We start from the raw sequence: 12,807 nt of genomic DNA, 5'->3' as shown, positions 1-12,807 counted from the left end.
AAATATGACGATTTAACCTAACATGTCTTATACAAATGTCGGTGGTTTTTAATACACAGGGTGTTGAAAGTCAAATTTTTATTTCGAAATTTCTTGATAATTTTGAAGGTTTTTGTACTATTAACATAAAATTTGGTAGTTAGATGTTTTCGAGCATTACAAATACGAATTTGATATTTGTTTTGTGATTACTCGTAGAGGGCGCTAGATACACACTATGCGTTTGAGATATCAAGTCATGACTATTTTGTCAGTTGAGGTATGGTGAATTAGAACCAGAAATCTGAAGGAGGTTTCAATTCTGCACAAAAAAGGTACTCTTGCTTACATTGTCTAAGTCTACTGGTTTCCAAGTTATCTGCTTTTAATTGTTTCAAAGTAATTTTAAGGTTAACATTTAAAATCAATAACACACAGTAACTATAGCAATTAGTAACGATAATAATCGATAACAATAACAATTAATTAATAAGAATAGAATATTGTGACCATTTTCAAAAATCCAGTGGACTTAAATCTGGATTTCTCACTATTAAAAACTCATTATGTCGTGGCATTTTCAAATTGGTAATAACTTTATTGTTGGTAAAAATGATTATTGCACACGGAAATTAGATCAATGTTGACAATTAACAAGCAATTGTCGAAACATAAGCGGAAAAATAACCCAACTTTGCTTATGTTAAAAAGTAAATATTTTAGAAGAAAAAATATATTTAAACATTTAAAAGTAAATAATTCGAAAACCGATAGACTTAGACAATTTCAATAAGAGTACCTTTTTTTATGTAAAATTGAATGCTCTTTGTCATTTGCAGCTCTTATTGGTCGTAGCTGTCGAGCCAAAAAAACTTATGATTATGTGTATCTAGCGCTCTCTATGAGCAATAACAAAACAAGTTTAAAATTCGTATTTCTCATGCTCGAAAACATAAAACTACCAAATTTTATGTTAATAGTACAAAAACCTTCAAAATTATCAGGAAATTTCGAAATAAGAATTTAACTTTCAACACCCTATGCCTCGAAAACCACTGACATTTGTATAAGAGATGTTACGTTAAATCATCACATTTTGCTGTCTAGTATCTCCGGTTTTCGGATTTCCCATTCTTTCTGTCTCACCCTGTATACAGCATTGCAAAATCTTGAGTGGGAATTAGAGGAAATTGAATGTTAATATTGCTGTAGAAATATTTTATGATAAACTTTATAATGTTTTAAATAGCTTTGTTCCAAAAATACATTCTAAAAATATTCATATCCACCCTGGTTTCATCAGATATTATACAAAAAATTAAAAGGAAACATAGGCTTCGAAAACAGTTGAAGAATACGACTAATGCATATATTTAACAAATGTATACACTTTTAAGATCTAAAATTAAATTGGATATAACCCAAGCTTATAAAGACTATGTTCTAAATATAGAAAACAGTATTCAAAATGATGTTATCGTTTGTAAAATCAAATAAAAATCAATCCGTATTACCCAATACTATGAAGTATAACCGTTTGGTATTGGAGGATGGTGATGATGTGGCAAACGCCTTAGCTTCTCATTTCGGGTCCGTGTATACGAGTGCTCCTTCATCGTATATTATAGATAAATTTCAGGAGAGTTCGGTTGGTAATTTTTATATCAGGAAAATCACAGTTGACGATGTGCTAGATAGCATTCGATCACTAGCGCCAAAACGAGCCACAGGTACGGATGGAATACCTGCATATACAGGTGTATCTGAATGACTGCATGAATGAAATTTGGGGTATATGTTTAACTCATAATAGGGCACGTTTTGACCCTATTTGTACTTTCAACCTACCCTTCTAAACTAGAAACTACTAATTTACTAATAAGTAAGAAAAACACTCACATTTAAACGTCAAAAATATTTCTGTGAAGATTGCAAAGCCTACTAAGATTTTTTCATTAAAAATTCATTCCAACTTTTGATCGACAACCCCGTTGTTTAACGGGCAGTGTTTACTTTATTATTTTTTTTTTCTCAAAAATTAGTCGTTTTTGGAAAAATTTTAGAGAGACAAAAAAGTTTTAGGATAGTTTCATTTACCTATGTAAAATTTTTCTAATGTACTTATCATCTGCATAAAAAGAATGTTAGCAAAAATGTAGAGGGGGTGGTTACATTTAGTAGTTTAGAAGGGTAGCTTGAAAGTACAAATAGGGTCAAAACGTGCCCTGTTATGAGTTAAACATATTCCCCAAATTTCATTTTCCTGGTGTTTATAGTTCTCGAGAAAAATAAATTAAACCAAAATTTTCCGCCATTTTTGGAGGGGTGTAGCTCCATAGGGGACCCGAAGTCACCCATGGTTTATATATTAAAGTACCCTTAAAATTGCCTAAAGAATTTAGATACACCCTGTATATAAACATCTCTGGCATCATTTTAAACCGTGTTTAAGCATATCACAGCATGGATTCGTCCCGCACCGCTCTACGGTAATCAATTTGGTTTCTTTGACGCATGATGCGGCTGAGGCAATGAACTCAGGACAGCAATTGGAAGTCGTTTATATGGATTTTGCGAAGGCGTTCGACACGGTTCATCATGATACATTGATCAGGAAGTTGGAAAGGTTGGGATTGTCGAATCACTTGCTTGGGGTCATGTCCTCATATTTGTGTATGCGAGAACAGCATGTGGTGTTTAATAATTATAAGTCACGCATATATACTGCCACTTCTGGGGTACCCCAGGGCTCTAATTTGGGACCATTGTTGTTCCTAATTTTTATCAATGATTTGCCGGAATGTATTCGTCATAGCAAATGTTTGGTATTTGCGGACGATTTTAAAGTTTTCCGCCCTGTCTCCTGCGTTAGGGATTGCCTTCTGTTGCAGGAAGACATTAATTCGGTGACCGTGTGGGCGAATAATAACTTATTGAAGTTGAATATAAATAAATGCTTTTATGTGTCTTTCACCAGAACCAGAAGTCCAGTTGAATTCCTTTATAATATTAAAAATTCTTCATTGGAGAAAAAAACGTCTTTTAAAGATTTGGGAGTCATTATTGGTGCTCAATTGACATTCAGGGATCATATTTTGCATTGTGTGAAGCAGGGCAATCGAATGTTAGGTTACATATTGCGCAATTTATTTCAATTCAAAACGACAACATCATTAATAAAATTGTTTAACGCGTATGTGGGACCACATTTGGAGTACGCTAGCGTAGTGTGGTCTCCGTACTACAGGATACATTGTGATGCAATTGAGCTAGTACTGAAAAAGTTTTTGAAATACCTTTATTTTAAAAAACATGGTATTTACACTTTCGCAATTTCCTTTCGACGCTTACTTATTGAATTTGGACTGTCTTCTTTTGGTGAGAGACGAACAAAGTACACTGAATTATTTTTTTGCATAACAATTCACTCCAGAATAGATGCACCATATTTATTATCAATTATAAATATAAACGTTCCGAAATATAGCCACCGAAGTGTGTTAATATTTGCTTTGAGGGTGTCTGCGACGAATTATCACTTTTATTCGCCGATGCGTGGAGTCATGACTTGCTGACAGTGTTGTCGGTATGGATATATTTGGAATAACTATTCGTGAATTACGGAGAAATCTTCTAAACTGTACATTTGAGATGCGAGGTCACCCGGGGCCACGGTGAATTTTATTTTTATTATGTTTATATTTTTTTATTTTTATTGTTCGGCTTTATACACATGAGCGTGAGTTCTTTGAGTTTATGTTATTTTTTTTCTTCTTAACCACAGCACAAATTGTTTTGTTTATATTTAAGTATGCTGTTTGCAGCTTGTATTTAGTCCTTTGTTGCCTGTTAGCTGTATTAATAAATAAATAAATAAATACAAGAATTGCCAGAGATTGCAGGCTAGTATCTAAAAACAACCTCCAAAAAGATGGAAAGATAGCTAGTGATGTTCATCACAAGAAATAGAAAAAGAAGAAGAAGATATAAAAAAGGGATGATTTGTGACATATTTTTTAACTCAGTTAAATCTACAGATAAATTGGTTTAATGCTGTATTATTATTAATTTTTTCTTTTATTAATAATGCCTCTACGTACATTTATGGTTCGGGATCTAAGGTTTTGTCTAAATATCTGTAATGTTAATTTATTTTTCGTTTTTTTTTGGATTTATATTTTTATTGTTCATATTTTAAACATATATGTATTAAAAAAGAAATTAAGTTAAATTATCTCAAAAATTTTACTTAATTTAAAATATATTATACTGTAAATATGGAAATGGTATATTGTTTTACACGGAGCTGTACTATACAATAAATACCTTTTACTCCGAAAAAATCATGTTATATTTTTTTTCAAATATGGTAAATAAATTTAGAGAATTTACCCCGTTAAAATTAGAATTAGTTTTTTTTAAGTTTTCAAATGAAGAATATAATATAAAATCATCAACAAATACCATTGTTAAGACGCATATTTTTTTAATTATTTCTGAAAATATCAACATTTAGACTGAATTTTTAACTTTATTGATCTTTGCTTTACTTCAACATCGAATTGTTTTAAAATTTTAACAAGGTCAGCATATTCTCGTTTTTTATATTGCATACGAAGTTTTTGTCTTTAATTTGCCGCACAATGGGGTACTACGTGTCAATAACATTTTTAAGATTGTATTAAGGCGGATTTCTAAAATCGCATTATTATGCATACTTTCCTTCGAAATTCGCATTTTTTCCACGGGAATCAATAAGCGTGTGTGGTTAGCTAAATAGCCACTAACGGTATCGCAATTTAATAATAATTTTATATTTGAGTTTTGTTTAAAGCCGTATACAATAGATTATTATTTAACATTTGTTTAAAGTTCAATTTTATATAAAGAATACTCGATAGGTGTTCACATAGTGTCACTTCTGATGACGTATTTAGTTGAAAGTTCAGTCAGACCTGTAATTTTGGTAATTAGAAAATGGGAATGGAGCATATTTATTTTTAACACACATGTGCCTGCCTAAATCGCGTAAATGCTTTAATGTTTTAAAATAATTTTTATTCTTTCAAAAAAAATTATTACAGAAGAATTAAAAAGGGGATTTATTGGCATTTTAATTAATGGTTTTAATTTATACCCGAACCATCACCTTCTTGTAGACCATAGGCTACATGTTGCTAAGGTGGCTCTCGTTCTGAATAAAAAATAAGCACAGGATACCGTACATTATAGCACGTACGAGTCGTCTCGGGCACTTTTACATGTTCGTTTAATGTATTCAATGGAAAATGACGCGAGTTACTTTCATCAATGGTGCGCGCTTCAAGAGGTTGTCAACCTCCGAAGCGCACGTAAAACCGACATCGAATCACCTCATAGAGTTTAACAGTAGATCTAGACGCAAACCTTTCGAAAAATATTTTTTATCTTCGATCGATCTTTAATTGTGCAATAATGACCGATCGCTTGACCTAGTTACGATGAAATACTTGATGTATAACACTGATCTAATTATATCGGGTACTACAAATGTTTTATCGTAAATGTTTGTGCGGGTTTTTTTACGAAATTTCTAGAAATTTATATGTAGTTTTTATATATTGTGACGTATATGCTTTAATGCTCTAATTGTGCTGGTAGATTTCTAGAATATGAAAATAAATTCTTTTAATAACTTTCAATTTTTCAAAATGTTTATGATTTGTTAATTATGTTTTTAGGTTTGATGTTGGAAAGTGAAAGAAAGATTTTCGAACTAATGGATGGAAAAACGCCAATGTCAAAATACTGGATGCCATTGGTTTGGGCGACGAATATAATTAACAGAGCTCGAAAAGAATCGGTTATAACCAGTGATCATATCGTGCAAACATTACTGATAGAATTATCTGATATAAGAAGACGTTTGGGTGCTTTAATCGGATATGATACAGTTTGTGTGCCATTGGTTTATACTCAGGTGAGAATATAATAATTATACGCGTTTATAAAGTAGATGATTTAAACAGTAAATTTTTAAACTGAAAGCCTCTGTAATAACAGTAAAAAACTAAATAAATAAACTCAAATTTATATTTATCCACTAAAATGATTTATATCAAATTGTGTTTTAAACTATTCAATGAACCTAAACGTACATAAATTTAACGAAAAAGATCATTGAATTGATGAATTGTATATTACCGTTCCTTTGATGTACGCGTTTATTGTGTGAACGAAAGAAAGTTAATAACTGATATACAGGGTGGTTCAGATTCTAATCGGGAAATTTTACTAGGACGCAGTACTACTTGCCAAATAACACAAATTTTTTATATAAACATAAAATAAAATTAATGTCTACATGAACAAATTACGTTAAACAATATTAAAAATATGATAGCTTTGCTTAATAACAGTCAAAAAATACTAATAATTATCAACGTAGGGATTCAACGTGAGGATTCAACGTAAATGAAATGAAGTTCATAGCCAACTTCTAGAACAATTTTAGCTAAACATGACACATAGCGGTACATCCCACGATATTTTATTTTTTTACTCAAAATCTATTAAAACTATTATCTTTAAGGAAAAACTAAAGAAACAAATTAAAGAATGAGCTTTACAACTCATATTTTTTCGTGATACATTGTGTTAAAAAGTTCTTATGAAAAATTCAAAGTGGTAGTAAATTTTATCCCCTTGTTTGAAAATAAGGTGTTACCAGTAGTAAATACCTACAAATTTTCAAATTTTACCGTTTACTTATAGCCGAAATAAAAAATAAAGTGTGAATCTTTGGCTCAACTTTGATCACTCATAGCTCGAAAACAAAAGATTTGACCCCATGTTTATATAAAAAACTTGTTTTATTTTGGTAAGGGCTATGTCCTAGTAAAGTTTTCCGATTCAAATTTGAACCATGTTGTATAGTATTAACCAATTCTTCGTGTGAATAAAAATGGATTCTTAAAAACAATTCTTTATTCATTTCATTATATAGTAAATAAATTGATTTAATAACCTGATACGTAATACAATGAATCAGTAGGTAATTAGTAATTAATAACTGGTGGGCAATGTGGATTTCCGGTCATGTCATATGGTGAAACTTAATTCTGCAATTATATTGCTATTCATGATAACTGAGCTGACCAGAAAAATAAAATTTATAAAGGAAAGGGTAACAATACAGATATAAGATAATACTTTAGTCTTTAGCATATCCACAGTTCGAAAGATAATTTTCCATCCGAGTGAATATAATAATGTATGTATAATAATGGGGAAAAGCCCGCTCGAAGGTCACTTACTTCAAATCTGCTTGAAATAATAAAAATAGAAGCCATTAACATTGTGTTAAATGTTCAAATTGTGTACCCTGCCAAGCTTAACAGTAATCCATACGACGATTTTTATATTCTTACTGACAACTTCTTCTCGGATTCTGATTTTTAGTTCACCCAAAGTATTTGGTCTACTTAGTGGTGTAAACTTTTCATATATTTCTAAAGAAAGAAGTCCAGCGGAGACAAATCTGATGATCTTGCAGAATTCTTAATTGGCCCTCTTCTCCCAATACATCGATTGGGAAATAATTGGTTTTAATTGGCTTGAACAAAAACGGCATAGTGTGGTGACGCGACTTCTTGTTGAAGAAATAAGTGCCATTCGAATTGAGTTGGGTCAACATTATGGATCTCACTATGTTATATCTCATTCCTTGTAAAAAATTTAAATATCTTTCACCAATTAAGGTTCCCTCAAAAAAGTAAGGGTCCAGGATAGTAATCCAGTCCTATTCCGCATCTCACCTTGATCTTTTGCAGATGTTGGGGGTGCGACTTTCTTGCCCAATGGGAATTTTGGATAGCCCAATACCGCCACTTTTGTTTATTTACTTGTCCACTAAATATAAATGTTGCCTCGGCGAAAAAAAAATATGGTTTTTACGAAATCTTCGTCGTAGTTGCAAAATTGTTGCAACTGCTCACAAAATTGCGCTCTCCTATCAAAATCATCTTCATTGAGGTCCTGAAAGAGGTTTTCTTTATAGGGATGATATTTTGCGATTTATTAATGGCCAGATTCTTGCACAGCCAAACCACGTTTTGTTAAACTTCCCCTGAATTTGGTCGGCCAGATTTCGAGAGATCTTGTACATGTTCATGATTTTTAAATTTAGTTACAACTCAGCTTATCGTATTTTGGCTAATGGATTGGCGATCAGGATATGTTAGGATATGTTGTTGAAAAGATCAACTACTTCTTTTTGAGTTTGAGGTCGATTCTTAAATCCCATCATACACAGAATTTCTATTCTTTCCAGCTAGGACAAATTTACCAATTTAATAAATTAATTTGACACTTAGGAAATTGCTTAAAATGATTGTTTACCATAATTACTCAAGGCTACTGCTATTTTTATCACTTCAATTAAACTTGAAGTAAATTATTTGAAAAATTTTTTTTATGTCGCCAATATTAACTATACTAAATTCAAAATTAAAAATTTCTTTTATATTACGTAATATAAATGGGGATTGGTAATTGAAAAAAAATAATGATGACGTCATTAAACTAATTATGACGGAAACATTTCTAAATCCACACAAAAAAATTGAAAAAAGCTGAAATATTTAGATCCGTTGCAGGGATTTTTCTATAAACCCATTATAATGATTTTATCGCCTATATCCCCTACTTTACGTAGGATTAAAGTTTAAATTATTTAAGTTTAATATGTTTAAATTTTGTTAAAACCAGACAGCTCTCTAAGCATTCAAATAGTGAACAAGTTGTTGGGCGAAGATTCAAAATAAAATTGATTTTCCGCTAAACAAACAGTTTGACTTTAATAACACGTGCATTCAGTTTTTATGGGTCCAGGTTACCCCCACTTTGTTTGATATGCTTGTATATATGTACAATAATAATGAGTCATGCAGCTAATTACAATTAAAACGATAAATTAATCCAAATAAGTAATCAATTACGAATTCATGGGTATGAATTTTTATAGGAAAATTTAATCCGGACGTCGTTAAAAAATAACGTCATTGTCCATGAAATCTCTTCCATGAAAGCAATTACTTTTATTTCGTATAAAGTTCCATAAAAAAATATGTCACATAACAAACCTGTGAAAAAAAATATTTAAAGGAATAATTAAAGCTTCAAATTTAACCCGAATTATAGGTATGCAACGTCTTATGCACAATTACATAACTATTAACTAAAATCTTCCACTAATCTTTCTTTCTTTGAGAAGTAAATTTCCGAACTGCCTTCATAGTCGAAGTATCTATAAATATCTTAATTCAAATTCAACAACGCAAGTGGCTGTTCCGATTGAAACTTTTTCTTTCGTACGTCAGGTATTGATGTAAATCAATGTTTTATAGCTAACGTTTTAAAAATGAGGTTTTTTCTTTTGATATACTACTTTTAATACATGTTATACTTTGTCATGAAAAAGAAAATGTTCAATGTCAAGGTATGTTATTACATTCCAATTCAACTTACGTAGAAATCTCTTTAATTTGAGTTAAATATTGTCGTCGAGTAGAAAGTGTGCACAATATTTTATGTAACGTTTACCTCAAGTGTACACAAACTGTATTTTTAAACGTTCCTATTTCACAAAACCGTTCGCGTACATGCAGTCCAGTGAAGCCAGTGAAAGTGTAATTTATTCTTATCTATGAAGCATATTAAGGTGCATACCACTTGTTTTATTTTTTTAAGCATGATTTTTCTTCTTTTCGTTATGATTTTGATAATACGTATGCTAATTGTGATAATGTTATGTAACAAAAAAGTAAGCGTTTCTACTCCTCACGAACAATAGTAAGGTATTCGTCTCTTGCAGCCCACCATCCGTGTAAAGTCTCAAGGTGACAGTACAACCTCGAAGTAAAACCGGTCACTTCTTGCTGTAGTGTATTGAAATATTCGTGGTGGGGCCCGCCAGTTCTTGTTAGATTACAGGGGCAAAGAACCGTTACTTTTAGAGCAAAGGCTTTGGGCTTTTCTCGTTTATCTAAGGACTGTTTAATACTTTATATTTAATCTACTTTTTTCATTTTCAGGTTGTAACTTTGGCATTGTACGCCTATTTCATTGCGGCGTTAATGGGCAGACAATTTCTGCCAGATTTACCAGAAGCAGGAAATCCAATGGGAAAATATGAAGAACCAGTGATTTATTTTCCATTTTTTACTGCTCTTCAGTTTTTCTTTTATGTCGGATGGTTAAAAGTCGCTGAAGTGTTAATAAACCCATTTGGAGAGGATGATGACGACATTGAATTAAATTGGCTTATAGATCGACATATTAAGGTATTATTAATGAAATAGATTAAACTAAAGCATAAGTTCTAATTCTGTATTCTGTTGACGTTGCAACATTTGCTTTATATGCAAATATTCCTCAACGTTATGATTGTTAATGACAACTCATTGCGAAACGATGTTATGTCTTATTCATGTTTTGGCGCAATAAGCGCTATGCGATTGTGCATTCAGATTGTGCTTATACACAATCTGCCTTCTAAGTGAATTTTTAAATGACAATAACGTATATGAGATATATATTTTCGGTTTGTTTTGAAGGGTTGAGGCAATAATTCAACGAAGAAAGGAATATTGTTTAATATTTTTTATTTTTCACTAACTTTGTTAGCGTTTTGAAGTGCCTCTTCTTGTTATAGTTTTACCCTTTAATAAAATACTAAAAGTCTAGAGAATTGGGATCGGCCCATGGCGGAAGGCATATAATAAGGTCGCTGAATTAATCTCATTGGAACGTGTTCGTGCTATAACTGTTTTAGGTTATGAGCAAAGTCAGCTTGGAGCTCTATCTAACATCTAAACTATGTTAGGGAAAATATTTCATGGCATGTCGTCCTTAACTTGATGTCCTTAACCAGTACATTGAGTTATTCATTTACCTTTATGCGATGAGGTGAATAAATTGACCAAATGACGCAAAAGGTTTTAATACACCATCTTTGGTAAACATCGCTGCAACGAATGTGTCTGAAGAAGTAACCATCTTCTTTCATCCCGTTTAAAATTGTATGTAAACATTTAGTGGAGGTATGTTATCGTTTTCATAGTAGTAGGTGAAATTTAGAAACATTATATCGATGAAGAAAGATTTTTCGTGGTACCAAGAACGATCTAATTACTGGGATCATTTAACGTTGATGTAAATTAATAGGTACTATTTAAAGGACCTTCTTGTGTCGTGTTTCTAATTTTTTTCTTTTAGTTCTGTTGTACGCCTTCACGTAAATGTTGATCGACTTTACGAAATGCCTTTACCTTTGGTTTGGGAAATGTATTCGATATTTTGTGTAGATGTATAGGCTTGTCGTAACATTTTTCAACTTAATTGTCTGCATTTATCAGGTATTCCTTGTCTCATATTTTCCGGTGTTGTTGGCACATCTTTGGTAGACTCTTTATTTAATGTAACCCCACAGATGAAAATCAAGAGATGTTGGATCGGGAGACTAGCAGATCAATTAATGGGACTATCTATTTAATGCATCACTTATTCTAATAATCCCTATTTGGCGCTTACTTTACTGGTAGTTCGTGAATCAGAGAATTTGTACATTTTTCTCCACTAATGTACCATCAACAAAGAAAGGACCAATTAAGAGTCTCCTGCAACCCCTGGCTGCTTCGTCATACACCTAAATCATTCCATGTCTTTCCATGACAGATACGTATACTAAAACAACTACTACCTGTTATGGGGACTTTAATATTTACTAGCCTACTTAATATTAATTGTGTTATTCCCCGTGTTCCCTGGGTGCACTTTATTGTACGTAATTTTCATTAAATAAAAACAAATTTCAAATAACAGTTATTTATTTTGTAGTGGAGAATAGCATACTTCTCAAAAAAGTATATGTAAGATATTGATGACGCTTCTAAAAGGCAACGAAAACCATACAGAATAATTTCTCTTTTTCATGTAACGTGTTTCACTAGTTCGTCAAGTTAATACAAATTTATCTATATCAAAATAGTTTTCTGAGACACAGCCAACTACAATGCTTATATATATGCTATCTATGGCATATTTTTTTATAACCTAGGGATGGTATTATAATTTTTTATTTTTCAAACTGGGCTTTAGTTTTCCAAAAAAAAAAAATAATGAAAATTTTAAAAAACTTTGGAGACGTCATCGTCGTTTCGTACGTGGTTGATTGAAATAAAAATCAATAAAGGTGCATGAGCGAGATGCCACGAGAATGTTATGCACTAGAAGAAAAGATCCAAGCAATGCACGTTTGTGTCTTTTTGATCTTACGCGAAAAGTTCGTAAACGTCACCAAAGGTTTTATATTAATTATCGTGAAAACTAAACAATTTTAGGATCTGAAAATATTACCAATCCTTCTATTTTTACATAGTTTATCAATTTTTTGAAAGACGGTCTTTCTATTCGATTGAGGGTGACGGCCCCATTGTATGTCCAGCATGATTTTGAAAAAAAAAGTGTCAATAAGATTAATATCGATTTTTCCCTTTGCAACTGCCACGCATTAGGTTAAAAATTTCCTAGGATACTGACAATGTAAGCGTAGAAAAGACCTAAGAAGCTAAAAATTTTAGGAAATGTATTTGTGTTGATATATGCGTGCCAACTCTTCTTTAAAATATATTATACATAACTACTTCTATACATATCAGCTGACCAAAAAACCAAAGAAATATTTATGTCAGTAGTGATCTTAATTGGGGCATCAGACCGTAGTATGCTTTATTTGATAGAAGAGTTCTTCTTTTTTTTGTACGCTCTCGTGTTAATACCCGCATCCTG

The 12,807-nt window shown here is 31.7% G+C and overlaps 1 protein-coding gene across 1 annotated transcript in view; it reads left to right on the top strand.

The window, feature by feature from the left end:
* Positions 1-12,807, top strand: part of LOC111429454 (bestrophin 2) — a 60,587-nt gene that overhangs the window by 42,073 nt on the left and 5,707 nt on the right. Inside the window, exons 5-6 of the mRNA XM_023065363.2 lie at positions 5,700-5,938; positions 10,053-10,301. Of these exons, the coding sequence (XP_022921131.2) occupies positions 5,700-5,938; positions 10,053-10,301 (488 nt within the window). The remainder of the gene's footprint in view (positions 1-5,699; positions 5,939-10,052; positions 10,302-12,807) is intronic.

This window comes from Onthophagus taurus, chromosome 1 (assembly GCF_036711975.1).
Source record: "Onthophagus taurus isolate NC chromosome 1, IU_Otau_3.0, whole genome shotgun sequence".
Taxonomy (NCBI): domain Eukaryota; kingdom Metazoa; phylum Arthropoda; class Insecta; order Coleoptera; family Scarabaeidae; genus Onthophagus; species Onthophagus taurus.
The sequence above is the reverse complement of the archived record's forward strand: the minus strand, read 5'-3'. Positions and strand labels throughout refer to the sequence as shown.